At 44.8% G+C, this 16,889-nt stretch overlaps 1 protein-coding gene across 1 annotated transcript; it reads right to left on the bottom strand.

Annotated features, from left to right (window-relative positions):
* Positions 1 to 427: 427 nt before the first annotated feature.
* LOC125942547 (uncharacterized) lies at positions 428 to 9,541 on the bottom strand. Its single transcript, XM_049660729.1, has 2 exons — positions 9,424 to 9,541; positions 428 to 8,217 (listed from the first exon to the last, which is right to left on the bottom strand). Exon 2 carries the CDS (start codon positions 6,774 to 6,776, stop codon positions 5,112 to 5,114), a length of 1,665 nt encoding a protein of 554 aa, XP_049516686.1. The 5' UTR covers positions 6,777 to 8,217; positions 9,424 to 9,541; the 3' UTR covers positions 428 to 5,111.
* Between the last annotated feature and the right edge of the window lie 7,348 nt (positions 9,542 to 16,889).

Genomic DNA, 16,889 nt, shown 5'->3' with positions numbered 1-16,889 from the left:
CATTTCCAGCCTCTACTGCATACCTACTAAGTCTCCCGGATTTCGATCATTTCTTCCGGTTGTACGGTTGACAGGAAAATCTCCCGGAAATTGCTGTTGTGTCCTGTTCTCACGTCCAGCGCTTTGTCAGGCCACATTGGCAAAAAAAAAAAAAAATCCACCCCAGTCCAATGCCTTTAGAGTAGGCGTTGCCCAATCTAATCCAGTTAGAGGTTCATCGCGCAAAATTAAGAAAGTAGTAGGGAAACCCTATACATGCGCTATTTCGTTAACTGCAGAGCCACTCCTTACGCTGATGGGTTTGTTAGGTGCCCTAGTGCTCCTAGTCTCGTGAAGCTAGCCAGCGAATGCCGCCTTCCGCAACTAGCAACACTAGACTCTCCATTGTTCTCCTCGGCGTCAGCCGCTCTGGCATTGCATAGGCCTACGGTCAGTCATGGCTTTAAAAGCAAGGAGCGCTAGCACAGAAAGTATTTTGTTGATAGCACAGAAAGTATTTTGTTGATACCACAGAAAAATGCAGAGTGCGAGCAGCAATTTAACATGGTGAAAAATTCGAGGACGCAGTGCCGCTCGTCCATGTGCCACTCGTTCAAGTAGCTGGGAAATGTCAACCTCACGAAATGTGAAAGAAATGGAATTTCTTACTACCAATCTTTATCTGAATAATTTTTGAACCATAGAGGAAGGAAAAAAACTAGGAGGGAGCGTCACGTGACAATCTTGAAGCCTAGTCATAAAAAATTTAGAGGAATAGGATGATGGGAAATAGGCCCTCACATGATAGGCAAGCGATAGATTTTACTCGGCTCGCTTCGGTGGCTTTGGTTTCGGAGTATGCGCACATAGTCGGCGTGGCAAACGCGCGCTGAGGTTAGTGAAGGAATTCGAGTGTGTGAAGCAGTTGAGTCTCGCCACTTAATTAGCAGACAGGCGCCAAGGCTGTTGTGAACGAAGGCGTCGGTTAACCGGCATTAGGCCCAACAACCCAGGAGGACCACCTCAAGGACGACTGGTTGCGTTTCGGTGTGGTTTCAGGGAAACGAGGGAACCTTTCGCCCTGCAAACGTGTGAAGGCAACCAAGCCACCCTTCCGACGACGATTCGTTGCGTTTGACAACGTCTTTTGGGAAACAGTGATGTCTTTCGCCCCCGCAAAATGTGCAGGCGAGTAGGCGAGCGTACAGGGTCCGAAGCGACTGTTTCCCTACGGGAAAAAAAATTCGTCCTGTCTTGTGCCCAATGATGGACTGGCGAGCCGGAGACTCCGAACATATTTAGGGCCGTGCCAGCCCGTAGCGCAGTCGACACTGTTGCTCGAGATCTGCTCAAAGTCTTCGGCCTCTTAGCAGACCGCCGTGAACTCCCGTCAGCAGTAGGCGCACCTGCGTGATGAAGTGTTGTGTGCCAGGATGCCCTAATCGAACAGAAAATCGGCGCGATGGTCTGTCCTTCCATAGGCAAGCACAATGAACGTTTCTTTTATTTATGAAAATGGAACTGCAATATTCGCGATCATTTGTGACTACGTGCTCGTGCGAATTATAACTGACGAAATAGTGGTGCAATACTATTCAAGCAATTTTTTTTCCAACTTTGTCATAATTCCCACTAAGTGTTAAACATTTATTTCTCCTTAAAGTACTTTTATCAGCTAGCGTACACTCCTGAAAAGCCCACGATGTGAAGCTACTTATTGTCGAAGAATTACATTTCCTGCTATAAAAATTATTATTACTGAATTTTGTATGTATTTCTTGTGGCTGAAAACAATCAAAATTGCAATAAAACTAATTAATTGAAGAAACCATGAAAGATTAGTCTTCACGTAACATACCAAGTTTTGCAATAGTCGCCAACAACAATAATTTTGTAGAGAATATTCTGCTCGTAGTAACTCGGCTTGTGAGTGCAAAGTTCAATCACCCCATGTTGAGGCTAAAATATCATTCTTTTTTTTTCAGAAGACATGATGTTGGTTGACATATTTTAAACAACAGGTAAATGACAGTTGAGATGAAATAACATAGTTTTACTTTAAATTACAGGAGTGAACATAATTTTCATTCATTTATTAGTAGTACCCTGAAGGCCTGGAGGCATTACAGAGGGGGAATTACATTATGTATGTGTTACAGCTATGTCTATGATATTTTTGTGTGAAACATGCACTGCGAAGTTACTACAGCTCCATTTTCCCCGAGATTCAATTAGCTGTATGTGTATTTTACAAGCACACTTAGATCAAACATAGTTTTCTACACAAGGGGATGCGGTGTGTAGGGAAAGCATGCACAGATCATGCGAGGTCTTTTGCATGACTCTGCAAAGGTTGTGTAAATGCATTCCACAGCAAATGTTATTGTTGGACCTTAAAAATATCTGGTGGGTTATTCTTTAACTCCAGACGCTTGCAAAGGACGATGCCACAGCAATGAGTCAACCATAAAGTGAAGCAGCTACATCCACGGGAACATAACAGCATCAAGTTGAGCCAGTAAGTTGGTGCACAGCTGTATGCAGCCATAATACATGTTTCCAATTTGATCATACCTTTTTCATGACTGTGGTACATGTCCCCCACCATTCCTGAAGTGAAGTATGCTTTTCTTATATTCAGGCAGGTCTCTCTCAAGCCACAATGGATATGGACATCTCTGAGGGCTTGTCTGATTGATGTGCTAGCAGAGGGTACTGCTACATTTGCTAGCGCGCCCTTGACTGATTCAGACATCGCTGATGAGCCTTCCGAAATCCAACATGTCCTGGCATGTTTGATTGTCGTAATGATCACAGAGCTTGCTTAAGACATTTTCTCACATGTGTGCCTTATTCATATTCTGTTCTGCTTTGCAAAAATCTGGTGTTTCCCTGTAATATATATTTTGTATTTCACCTTTAAAGTAATTATTTCAGTTTCAAAAATGCATATGAGACTGTCATACAGCTTTTTGTCAGATGTTTTCGACAGATTTAAAAGATCTATTAGTAATGCTTAGAATGAAGAGAAAGATAGAACTATTCAACCTATCATTGGCTACATTACAGCCCTTCTTTGACACAGGTGACAAGCATACTGCGTTAAAATTTCATTGTTAACATTGGCAAAAGCAAGTGCTAATGAATGAAAGCCACACATGCTACATCATAACCTCATTTTAGTCAATCAAGGATGAGTACAAGATAAGGAAAATAAAACAAACTGCAGCAAAGCAGTGTTATGTAAGATGAAAAACTACTTTTTTTTTCAGTAAAGTTGGAATAAGGAAAACACACTCCTTCTCTGAATGTCCTCATTACACGATGTCCTCTCATTACACATATAATTAACACCCTTGCTAGGCTCCAACATTTACTACAGTAATAAAATTTATAACATGCCAACTGTGCTGGTAAGCTTTATCAACATTTTTTGGGACAGTAGATAAAAAATACAGTATATAGCCACAGCCACTGATCTCCCTAACGATGTCCTGCTTGCTGGTCATTATTGTGCTTAAATTTTAAATGAAGCTGCGCTTTATCTTTATCACTGCGCAGAAAGGCTTTTCGCTTATGCCTTTTTCATAAAGTATTTCATCATCATATTCTTAGCAATGAGCTCATTCTAGCACCTACTTATCTGTCATCTCGAGTTGATCACCGTCATAAAGTAAGAGGCACTTGTTGTCACACAAACAGGTTTTTATATTCATTTATTCCCCATACAATGAACGACTGGAACCACCTTCCTGATGCTATCGTGTCAATCGAAGACAGCGCACTTTTCCGCCGAACCTTGTTTGCTTTTTTTCAACTGTGGCCATGCACGTGGCCACATGCGCTGTATTTGCGCAAGCGCTGTCGCGCCGTATTTTTTCTTTTGTTCAGTTCATATGTCACTAGATTTTTATAATTTGAATATCATAGTATTCTTGTTATTTGATTTCTTAATGATTCTGTTCACTGCACATGTCGCTTGCATTATATAAATCCGTAGTTATCATTGTTATTGTTATTCGCATGTACCCCACTCCCCTCTATAATGCCTTGCGCTTGAGGGTATGTGAAATAAATAAATGAAATAAATAAAGCCAATGGTGTCGCTATTCTGGTGTTTCCCTGGTTTCAGTCCTGGGTTTTAGCTTCAACTGTGCATCTGGTGTTTCGTTTGCACGATCAGCAATTTCAAGTTATGTTGCAGTAAGCAGTCCCTCCTCATTGCACTTGGTGCATTTTGTCCAGTCTCCCAGTCCAAGGCCCTCCAGGATGCTCAAGGGTGAAGCTTCTGCAGCGCTGCCTACACACAACCCAGAGACACCTCGAACAGCAAGGCATACTATGGTGAGGATAATATTCGACCACTACAATTTTTACATACTTGTTTCCTTAGGTAACTGCTAGTGAAGTAGCATTTATTTTCATGGCAACTGTTTAATAGCTGAAGCATAATAGATATCACTCAGTGAACTGCACGTGGATTTATGATCATGGCAGCCATCTAATTAAATACTGCGGTATCTAATTAAATACAGCGGTATGAGTTTCCTCAGGGTTTGCATTAAACACTAATTAGCGGCCAATAATCCTTTTTCAATTTCTCTTTTCCATTAAAATGACACAATAACTAGCAAGACCAACAGGTTTTCACAATTTTCTATGCTCTTTATATGTTCGATCGGTCACAATGAGCCACGATATATGAGCTCAGTATATTTTGCCCACTCAAACTGTGAAACATCTCTCATTGACCTATGTATGTTGGCCTCTTCTGTGTTAGTTGTTTTGTACTTTTACCTTTCCTGCCTGGCCTCAGATGGGCTTGCAGTATTTTGCTCCCACTCGTGCTAAGCACTGGCGATCCGGCTGGCCTACTGGTTGCACTGCAGGCATTGAACAGTCGATCTGGCTGGCCTTGTCCGTGTGCTCTTCTTCTTCATTACAATTACCCCCGGTGCAAAAGCGAAGCCATCCTGGCGACTTACGACGTGGAGACAAGCGGTTCATAGAATGGTTTCAGGCGGTGAACGTGGACAATATCCCGTCCGCGGCGGCGCTTGTCAGATGTCGGTGTAAGCGGCTCTATGACATAGTGGACCGGAGAGGTGCGTTCGACGATGCGGTATGGTCCATCATACTTCGAGAGAAGTTTTGTCGAAAGTCCAGGCGTAGTATAAGGCACGGACAACAAGACAAGTGTGCCGGGAGCGAAGTTCGAATTCGTAGCGTCGCCATCGCGGTTGTCTTTTTGTCGTTGTTGGTCGTCGGAGGTGAAATGACGGGCTAATTGACGGCATTCCTCGGCGTATCGGGCGACGGCTGATACGGGAGCACACTCTGACGCGTCTGGTGTATAAGGCAAAACCGTATCGATGGTATGGGAAGGATCGCGACCGTAGAGGAGGAAGTACGGGGAAAATCCCGTAGTACTTTGGGTAGCCGTATTGTATGCGTAAATGACAAAAAAGCGACTGCCGACTAAAAGAAGTGTCATGGAAAGGTTGCACGTTGGCGTAGGGAGGCGACTGCGCAAAGCCATCAGAGTGCAGCATGCGGCGGCGGCAGAGTCGTGCAACATGGCCGGGAATACCGCAGGCATAACATATGGGCCTGTTGTCTTGCGTACGCCATAGATTAGCAAAGGCAGGAGGAGGTCGATGAACGAGATGATGAGCGGGTGGTAGCGGCCGTGGATGTAGCGCAACGAGTGGTTGACGAGGAGGCTGCGCGGCCACGGATGCGTAAGTAAGTGGCGCTGCGACAGGGGACTGCTGATGCTGCATTGGTAGAGCCTCAGCAACTTGGTCTTTAATAACCCGCCGGAGCGTCGGAGCGAGCTGTGTAGGAGGCTGTTGCGGCAGCGGCTGCTGTTGGGGTAGCTCAGCGAAGGGTAGTAGAGAAAGCTGTCGTGCAACTTCCTCCCGCACGAAAGCTTGGATTTGTGTGAACAGGGGGGAGCGATCAGAGAATACAGTCATGGAAGAGAGGGTCTCGTCAGCCACTGAGGGGCGCCTGGTCAAATCGCGCTGCCTCCTCAACTCGTCGTAGCTTTGGCACAAGTTTATGAGCTCTGCTACGGTACGCGGACTCTTGGCGATCAACATTTGGAAGATGTCATCGGCGATGCCCCTCAAAATGTGGTTCAATTTGTCATTTTCGGGCATAGAAGCATCCACACGTTTGCATAGGTCGAGAACCTCTTCGATATAACAGGTGAATGTTTCACCGGGTTGTTGAGCTCGCTCTCGTAACCGCTGCTCGGTGCGCAACTTGTGGACGGCGGGGCGACCGAACACTTCAGCGAAATTGGTCTTGAACGCGGACCAGGACTGAAAGTCAGCTTCGTGATTTTTAAACCACAGGTGAGCCACTCCCGCAAGGTAGAAGATGACAGCATTTAACTTGGCGGTATCGTCCCAACGATTGTGCAAGCTCACCCGTTCATAGGTAGACAACCAGTCATTGACGTCTTGCTCATCCGTACCGCTGAAAACCGCGGGATGGCGGAGCGGGAGAGCGCCAGAGCAGGCAACGGAGGGTGGCGGCGACGTCGGCTGGGGAGAATCAGGCATGACGGAAGGCAGAGTCCGAGACCGGAGTTCCAGGGTGTAAATCTTCTTGAATACCCAGCACCTTCCACCAATTGTAACGGGGTGTACTGAACAGTTCAGATGGTAGCGTCTGTTCGTAATTGAAAAGGCAGGTGACGCAGAGCAGGAACAGCTGGTTGCACGAACGGCTCCCACTCGTGCTAAGCACTGGCGATCCGGCTGGCCTACTGGTTGCACTGCAGGCATTGAACAGTCGATCTGGCTGGCCTTGTCCGTGTGCTCTTCTTCTTCATTACAAAACAAACAAAATTAAGTGGCACTAGCAAGCTCGTGTGGATGGAAGTTTTATGCCCCCACAGTTTTTAAGTTCATGAAAGTGTAAACAGAAACCGTCGTGAGCAAGGTAATGACCCTAAAATTAACCATTATATTCTTCATAGCTTGCACAAGAGCGTATGCTACAATTAAGTACTTTGTTCTGCGTACGTGCTTTGTGTCATGTTGGTCGCTCATGCACCTGTTACAGCGTGTGATATTTTGCAGCCACAGCCAGCAGAAGACATGCCTGAAAAGGCCTTTCTGAGGCATGAAGTATGGCGTTACACAATTACAAACTGCGACCAAGAAGAAGATGAAGACTCTACGGCAATCCCATCAGCGGCTTTTTCAAAAGGTTGCTCATCTCAAAGATGTCATAGAAGATTTATCTGACAATCGCATTCTAGGAAATGAGGATGTCGCCATATTGCAGAGTCTTGGTGGGGCAAAAAAAGACTTGCTCATGCGTCAACTGCCACATAAGTCTGGTGCCAGCAATGTCACCCGTTTACTCGCCAGAGCTCAGGCCATTTGCACTGACTTTGCATTTTTATTCCCCTAGAGCATACAGATATGTACGAGCTGTTTTCAACACATGCCTCCAAAGACACTGTTTAAATGATATCAATCCATTGATAGGGCTGCTGACTTTTCAAAAGAGGCAATGACTGCATTGGCTATGAAGGTAAAGCACGGCTCTCCACATTATGCAATCTGGTTGTGGATGAGATGGCCATTCAGAGAAGTGGTGTGGGATGGAAAAAGATAATATTGACATGGGCATTGATGTCAATGATGACAGCTTTCCAGTTGCCAAAGATGCATTTATTTTAATGCTTGTTGCAATCAATGGCAGATGGACGCTGCCGATTGGCTACTTTCTAGTGCATGGCCTTGGTGGTGAGCAGAGGCGCAATTCGGTGCTGCTAGCTTGACTCACGAAAAAGGTGCACACATTGTGAGTTTGACCTGTGATGGCGCTGCAGCGAATTTGTCATTGCTGCACAGCCTTGGCTGCGAGATGGACCTGACTGAGCTGGATGCTTCTTTTCCACATCCAGTGACAAAAAAAAGCTTCTCTTTGCCATGTTGGATTCCTGTCACATGTTGAAGCTACTGCGGCACACACTGTTTGATAAAAAGGCTATTGTGATACGAACAAACAGTTTATATTGTTGAAACACATTGATGAGCTGCATGAAATCCAGTACACAAAGGGCCTACATTTGGCAAACAAACTTAGATAAGCACACATTACCTGGAAAAACCAGCCCATGAAAGTCTCATTGTTGGCTCAAACGTTTAGTCAATCAGTAGCAGATGCTCTTAGTGACTGCAGAGCTCAAAAAAATTCAAAATTTTCAAATTCCTTGCCAATAGAAGAGTTGATCAGACATGTCAACAATGCATTTGACATTTTAAATTCAAGACATCCAAGGCAAGAATAGAAAAGACCGCTGTGTCCTGAAAATGTGGCTCCTGTCACTGCGTATGTCAAAGAACTGATGGCCTACTTTTGCTCGCTTAGGGAGTCTGCAGCTGGTAAACTAATGACAGTGACCCACCAAAAGACAGGCTTCATTCGCTTTGTGGTGTGCTTAGACAACAGCCTATACAACCACTTGGTTACAGAAAATGGCCTACTGGCATATCTTTCGACTTCCAAGCTCAGTCAAGACCACCTTGAGTTACTTTTTGCTGCAATGACAACCCAATAGCAAAGCAGTTTGCAGCATCAAAGCGTCTGATAGTTCGCAATGAGGTCAAGGACATTGATGGCGGAAATTGCTTTCTATTGGAACACATCGAAATTCTCTTTGTACGCTCCTCTGAAAAAACCATGCTCCATCGATGTAATTAACCCCACTGCCCCTCAAAGAAGGCCTGCAGCCAGTGAACCACTCACAGAAGCAATTTTACAGCACCATGGTTACTCTGCTGACCCAGGCACGGTGTCTGAGCTTGGGTGCCTGCGGCTCGCAGTACTGGAAGAATTGCTACACAAGTTTCCTCGTGGGTGAATTATGTTCATGATGGCCCACACAATTAATTCCTTTATCCGTCAACTTCAGCTGTCCCACCAGGTTTTATGTTAAGGCATTTGTTTTTTAAGTGACTTTGTAAAGTGCATATATTGTTCAAGAGCGTTGTATGCCGATGTCAAACTTTTATAGAGGGAAAATGTGATACCTTATTGTAAATTCTGCAAGTAGATGTTTGTTGTCTTGCTGAATGCTGTAGCTTGAATCACCTGCATGCAAATTATGCTTAAACAATTGTTCTGTTCAGCCCAAGCTAAACAGTGTGGACAATGACGGTAGATTAGCTGGCCTACCTTTCACTAGAGCAAACTGTGTGATGACATGGACATGCTGTGAATGCTCTTAATGGATTATGTGTGAGCTAAGTATACTCTTGAGGATGATTTTTTTTAATGTTTATCCTGTATGTCTTTTACCTGACCTTTGTGGAAATTTGCCACTGCCACCTGAAATACCGTTGGTTTTACTATTAAAATAATTTAATGTGCTCACTCTGTTGATTTGCTTTACAATAGCCTTTTATGATGCCAGACTCACTGTAACCACAAACATTTGGTATACACCAATCAATGAGTGTTTTAAATACCGTGAAATATTCATTCATTTGAGGTTCACAACGTAATAGAGCCGTCGCCTCTTAATTTTGCGGTGTGTTGGCTCAGCTTCGACGGTGCTAACTTTTTTGTAGGTATGTGATACAACATAAGCTTTGTTGTACATTTTACTTGCAGGAAAATGCATTGTATTTTAATGTTGACATACTTAGTTTGTGGGTCTGACCTCACATCAATTCTTTCAAATTTGACTTTGTGAACTACCACTCTTTTTTTTTCGATTTCTGCATATGTATTACTTACTTTTCTGACAAGCACAATCACCGAAACCTTTCGATATTTGTGAGGACAGCGCAGATATAAATATTATACAATTATAGCCCTGTATTGAAGGCGTTGCATACAAGGCATTGTAAGGAAAACTGCAGCTACATTCAAGGACACCTGATCCTACTGACCAGTTTTATTAAAGGTATCAATACTATGTGTGATATAGTTTACTTTGTATAACATTATTATAGAAATGCCCTGTGGCATACAAGCATGCTAATACTGATACCGAAGAGCAGTGGCACAATAAGTTTTCCTACTTGCTCTTTATAATTTGCTTTTGTGTATTATTTTTGCAATGTAGTTCATTTAAATTATAAATGTGGCTTCCTTCTGTATTTGTGTGAAATCTTCTGGCTTCTATAGGTGCAATAAACATTGAATAAAGAACGAAACAATTACTGTTGTCATAAAAATGTGCTTTCCATAGTACAAGTACACCAGCAACACAATGAATCCACAAGTGCAAATGAATGCTGCCATTTTTCCCTTGCCGCTAAGTGTTCAGTTTTCATGCCGTTTCACACTAGCAGAGGAAGAAGGGTCCCCCTGGCAGTGTTTGATTCTAGGCCATAATTATGCTGTGGAGCTATACTCACATTCGAAAAGAACTGAATAAACTCTAGATAATGCATAAATTCCGTCCATTTGCTTTATTACATAACGAAAATGAATCCCGAGGCGCGTCTCAACAGCGTCGTCGCACCACACAATCTTGCAAAATAGTGCACGTAAATCTGAATAAACGGCGACGACTTCGGCGTTTAGAATGCAGGCTATATGCTATTTATTGCTCTCAAAATAAAACACGCACACCAGAGCCTTTTATTAAGCGAAAATGCGACAAAAAAGTGTCCCTCAAAACATCTCGTTTCTTCCTAGGTGCAAGACAGCGTGACAAAAATTATTTCTCTCAAAATAAAACACGCACACCAGCCTTTTATTAAGCGAAAATGCGACAAAAAAAAAAAAAAATGTGTCCCTCAAAACATCTCGTTTATTTCTAGGTGCAAGACAGTGGGACAAAAAATTAGCAAGATAATACGCACCACAGCTTAAGGTGCACAACGGTTGATTTGACGAAACTTGAGTACCTGGGAAAAATAGACCACACTCGGGCGTCTGGACGGGTTTCGAGCCGCGAGCGCTGGCAACTCCACTAACTGCGGTGGTAAGCGCAAGTGACGCCTTGAAAATTTTCTGTCTTCATGAGTCAGGTGCCCCAGTCTTGCTCTACGTTTCAAGGCATCGCATTTGAAGCGAAGAACGACGCGCGCAGTAGCAGAAAACCACCACCCGCATACGGGCCTCCAAGCCTGTGACGGCAGGCGCCACTAAAAGTTACCACGTACAAACAATCACGAATGCTCCGGCAACCTTGTGGGCCGATTCCTACCCAAAAGGCATGCCAAAAGGTACCGCGCACGGGGCCCCTGAGAGAGGGAGGGGCGGCTTCAGAGGAGGTTGGCTTGCCGAGGCCAGCGGAATCACGTGACGCTCCCTCCTAGCGCTTTTACGGGAGCGACTAAATCCCCACCAGAACACACCAGTGTTGCCAGATCTCGTCTTTTGCGGTTCCCTAGATTTGCGAGGCGGAGATGTCTCTAGTGAAGTCACGCGACTGTGTGCCGCGCTCGCCTTCTTATCGCCTCCCACTCCTCGTACGTGCGTGCGCCAGATTTCAACGTGTGTGCACGCCGGAGATGAACGTGGGCGCATGGTTTACACTTGCAGCTTATTCTGAAGAGAAATTAAACTATGTTGCATTTATTTATGAGAAATCTAAGTTAGGACGTGTTACGACAGGGTAGGTGAGCCTCAGCTAGGCGACTGGCCACGGCCGTCTGGTGTTGAGCGATCGGGCAGTGACGAGACGCTCTCTCGACTCGTTCTTGACGCCTTGTATGCGATCCCCCCCCCCCCCCCCCCCTCGCCCCCTCTCATTCTTAAAACTATTTTCTGTTACGTTAGTCACTGTCGCACTCTTCAACATTCACCTGATTTTTGAACGGCGTGGCGGTGCCTATAGCATTCCTATATTTGGTTCTGCGTAGACTTCAAAGCCATTCACCTACCTGCCCTCCCACCTGTTTGTTGTGGCGGTTTCTTAGCTTTCCTGGCCCAGCCCACCCGTCCTTGAGACATCTTGCCGTGCGTAAATCAGCGTTCTGTAGGTCGTTCGATCTTGTCGATGCTCAACATATTTAGCAAATGTAATGCTATCTATTCCGCAAGGCAGTTGCTAAGCTTATGGTGGTGCAGTTTATTTTGCAATCAGCATGTCATCAGCACTGCATGGTTCCAGCTAGCAGGCTGACCTGAACCAATTATTGTACAAATTTTGCACGTCTGAGAAAACTCGATCTCGGTTCCATTTGTGCCTTTGCATATTCTGCATCTCATAGCAGCACACACTGCGCGACTTATCGATTCACAAGTTCAAATAAAGTCAGCCTATAACCTGCGTTGACAAACGCGCTGACGATCTACAGGTGCATTGCAACAGTCGCCTAACTTTTTCGACCTGCCACGCGGACTTCCCGTAGCTCTAACCGGCAACAGCTTACTGGTTCAAGAAAACGGAAAGATCATGTTTCTAACGTGACTTTTTGGAATCATGAGGTTAGTGGGCGCACAGATGTGAACAGATTGCGCAATTTGAGAACATAGAAAGAGTCCGAAGCTTTACCGCGGAGCGAACTAAATTTCTGGTCAAATAAACACACACACAGGATAATGCGACTAACCGATTTCTTATCACGCACAATCGACCACGTACATACACAAAAAGGGTCAACAATCGTCGCCACCAAGAAGATTCATCCAAATGATCGCACATGCCACACAAGACATAAGGATCGCCGAAGATGAAGTTGTTGACAGTCTTAACAATCTACCCATCAATTCATGTGAGCGCTCGCGAAATAACGCAATCCTGCCTAAAACAAAGAAACACAGAAAATATTATAAACAGAAGAATGCGCATAGGCGGGTCCATCATTAATCATATGGGCAGCAGCGAAAAAATATGCACAGCGAGTTTCACTTCGCCTGTTCAACTGGCCGACTTGACTAAATTTCGGCCTCCATTCTGGGTACATAAAAGAGCTAGTTTTGGTCAGGTGTTTTGGTGAGCAGCCCAGAGTTGCCAGCATGATGTTTTCTATACCGCTAACCTTGGGCGATGTTGCGGTCGGTATTTAGTCTCGCGCTATTTTTACATCCATGTTTTGAACACCCACCGTGGTTGCTTAGTGGCTTTGGCATTGCGCTGCTGTGCACGAAATTGCGGGATCAAATCTAGACCGCGCCGGCTGCATTTCGTTGGCTGCGATCGAAATGCAAAAGCGCCCGTGTGCCGTCCATTGGGTGCACGTTAAAGAACCCCAGGTGGTCCAAATTCATCCGGAGTCCCCCACTACGGCGTGCCTCATAATCGGATGGTGGTTGTGGGACGTAAGACCCGATAGTTTAAATATTAAAGAATTTTTGAAGGCAAAATTAGCAAAAACGAAATGCTTGCAATAGTGAGGCCTTGATGTTCATGTGGTCATTTGTATATCTGTAAACAAAATTGTAATGAAGTTCAACTGTTGAAAATATCGACATTTGGGGGGGGGGGGGTACGTGTTACCGACTGACCGTATTGGAGTACAGACCCAAACACGGTCGCAGGGCTGGTACTCGATGTAGCGTCGTCGAAGATTGTAGTGTCGGCTACCGGTCCTCTGCTAGTCCTTGATGCGCAGACGGGCGAGCTGTCGACCTCCTTCGGTGCGCTGCAAGTAGGTGGCAACGTCGAGATTGTCTTCGTCGGTTACGCCCGGTAGCATGGCGTCAAGCGTCGTTGTCGGGTTCCTTCCGTAGGCGCCATGATACGTCTACGAAGACAGCCAAGACAGCTTCGAGGACAATAATGCAACGTGTTTCCAGCCGTCTGGAAGATGGATGGATAGATGGATGGATGGATGAGGCTGAACCCTTTAAACCGGGCGGTGGCATACGCCACCTAGCCATGACTATTAACCTATATTGTACTTTGTGGTGGGTGAAATTTCACCCCTGCCTTGATTTTATCCACCAATCAGATAACCTCTGTTTGGTTATTTCTACCCGCTTAAAGTCTATTTTGCCTTCACTGTCCCTAAACCCCAATGCTTTGAAAAAATCAGCCCCGTTGCCTTGCACTGTAGGGTTAAGCCCTTTACAGAAAAGTATGAGGTGTTCAGCCGTTTCTTCTTCTTCTCCACACGCACAGCACAACGTGTATATACCGTGGTACTTGACTCGGTACATCTTAGTCCGCAATACTCCCGTCCTGGCTTCAAACAACAAAGAGCTTCCCATAGAATTATCGTAGGTATTTTCTTTGGCAATTTCTTGCTTGAAAGTTCTGTATGTTCCCAGTGCTGATTTCGTCTGCATCCCTGTTTTCCACAGACCCCTCTCTGTTTCCTTAACCTTTTTCTTAACCGCTGTTTCCTGATTTGCACCCCTCCTGCAGTCCAAATATTTGATTGACAGTTTTCTGGTCAGCTTCCTCCATTTTGTATCAACATTCCTCATGTACAAATAACTGAAAACTCTCCTTGCCCACCGCTTTTCTGCCATTTCTCTCAATCGCTCCTCAAATTCTATCTTGCTACTGGCTTCCCTGCCCTCGAATGACGTCCATCCCATGTCACCCTGTACCCCCTGATTTGGTGTATTTCCGTGTGCTCCCAGAGCCAGTCTACCTACCCCTCGCTGCTTAACTTCCAACCTTGCTCGAACCTCTGATCTCATGCACAGGACCGCATTGCCGAAAGTCAAACTAGGGACCATCACCCCTTTCCAAATCCCTCTCACCACTTCGTACCTATTGTAATTCCACAGTGCCCTATTTTTCATCACAGCTGCATTTCTGCTACCTTTAGTCGTCACATATTTTTCATGTTCCGTTAGGTGCTCAGCCCCATTGTTTATCCACACTCCAAGATATTTGTACTAATCCACCACCTCCAGCGTAACCTCCTGTATCCTATGCTCGCTGCCCTGATTATCATTAAAAGTCATGACTGCCGATTTTTCTTTACTAAACTTCAAACCTAAGCTATCTCCCTATTTACCACAGATGTCCATTAATCTCTGCAAGTATTCCTTGCTGTCAGGCATATGTACAATGTCATCCGCATACATCAGTCCTGGTAATGACTGTTTAATCCATTCTCCTTGCTTGAAATAGGAAAGGTTGAAGCCAAGTCCGCGCCTCTCAAATTTTTTCTCTAATCCTTGTAAATACAGCATGAACAACAGAGGTGACAGAGGGCACCCCTGCCTAAGCCCCTGCTGTATCTCTATAGGCCCAGATACCTTGTTTTCCCATTTTATAAGCACCTTGTTACTTTTATAGATATCTTTTAGAAGATTTCTTACTCCATCTTCCACATCTAGAGTGCCCAGTATGTCCCACAAATCCTTTTGGATTACACTGTCATAGGCTCCCTTGATATCCAGAAGTGCAAGCCATAGGGGCCTGTGTTCCTTTTCTGCTATTTCAATACACTGCGTCAATGGGAACATATTATCTTCTAACCTTCTTTGTTTTCGGAACCCATTTTGTAGTTCCCCCAGAACCTCCTCGCTCTCCACCCATGCCTGCAGTCTGTCCTTTATAATCTGCATCACCACCCTGTAAACCACTGACGTCACTGTTATGGGACGGTAGTCGTTTATGTCGGCTTTGTCCCCCTTTCCCTTATATATCATGCTCATCCTGCTCAGTCTCAGCCGTCGGGGGCTTTACCGTCCGTTATCATTTTGCTCACTGCCTCTCTTAATTCTTTCTTAGATTTTGGGCCCAATGTCTTTATCAACATAATTGGGATGCCATCAGGACCTGTCGACGTGCTACTAGGAACCCTCTTCTCTGCCCTTTCCCACTCGCTTTGTGCCAGTGGAGCCACTGCACTGACTAGTCCATCCTCACCTGATTGAGCACATGCTATGTTTCGTTCTTTAAATTTTTCTGTCATCATTGTTCTTATATGTTCCATTGCCTCATCTCCCTCTAGTCGAACACCTTGAGCTGTAACTATAAACCTCTGCTCTAGGCTAGTCTTATTACTCAAGGAGTTGAGATGTTTCCAAAATTTCTTCGCTGCTTTTCTATCCTTTTTGTTTACTTCTGACAACCATTGGCTCCCCTTTCTTCTGATCTTCTCATTGATCAAATGGGATGCTTCCCTTCTACAGTTTAAAAAGTTATTCCATTTTCTGCCTACATCAGCTTCTGGTTCACCCCTCTTCTTTGAATATCTGTGTTCCCTGGATGCTTCCTGACGTTTCTCTATGGCCTTCTTAACCTCCTCATCCCACCAGCTCTTGGGTTTACGTCTTCTGTTCCCTTTTGTCCTGACTCGTACCTTAGTAAGCTCTAGCTCAAATAGTCCTGTTAAATTTGCATATGTCCATTCTGTTTTTGTATCCTCTGAAATTACTTCCTCAATTTGCTGGGTTGCTATTTCAAGCTGATTTTCCGAGTAAAATATCCCACCTGGTTGTTCATCTTGCCTTCTACCTACTTTCATTTCCCTTCTAAAACTCACCTTAATACGTTTGTGATCACTACCTAGACTTCTGGAGCCATATTCATCTATGCTCATTACATTTAGCTTATCGTGCATCCTATGTGACATTAGTGCATAATCTATCGTCGACTGCAGGCTCCCTACCTCCCATGTTATGTGCCCTTCACACTTCTCAGTACTGTTGCATACAACTAAGTCATGCATTTCACACATATCCAGCATCATGTTGCCTGTTGAGTCTGTGTACCCGTCCATGTCTTCTATGTGTGCGTTCATATCTCTTAGTATAATAATCTCGCACCCTTCTCCTAGCTCATTAATGTCACTTGATATGCATTCCAGCATTTTTTTGTTTTCCTCTTTGGCATTTGCTCCTGTCCACAGGTATACAAAGCCGAGGAGTGTCTGCCCTCCTGCAACTTTCCCTTTCAGCCATAAATGCTCCTTGCATTCCTGTTTGACCCTTTGCCAGTTCATACTTTTAGGAATGAATGCACCAATTCCACCCCCTTTTCTGCTGCCCTCTTTTCTATTGCAATATTCCCA

This window comes from Dermacentor silvarum, chromosome 1, assembly GCF_013339745.2.
Source record: "Dermacentor silvarum isolate Dsil-2018 chromosome 1, BIME_Dsil_1.4, whole genome shotgun sequence".
Classification (NCBI taxonomy): domain Eukaryota; kingdom Metazoa; phylum Arthropoda; class Arachnida; order Ixodida; family Ixodidae; genus Dermacentor; species Dermacentor silvarum.
Note: the sequence above shows the minus strand (reverse complement) of the source record. Positions and strands in the feature narration are given on the sequence as shown.

What these genes read in the sequence shown, in the direction of transcription:
- LOC125942547 (XM_049660729.1), bottom strand. Translation starts at nt 6,776, where the DNA reads ATGCCTGCAGTGCAACCAGTAGGCCAGCCGGATCGCCAGTGCTTAGCA.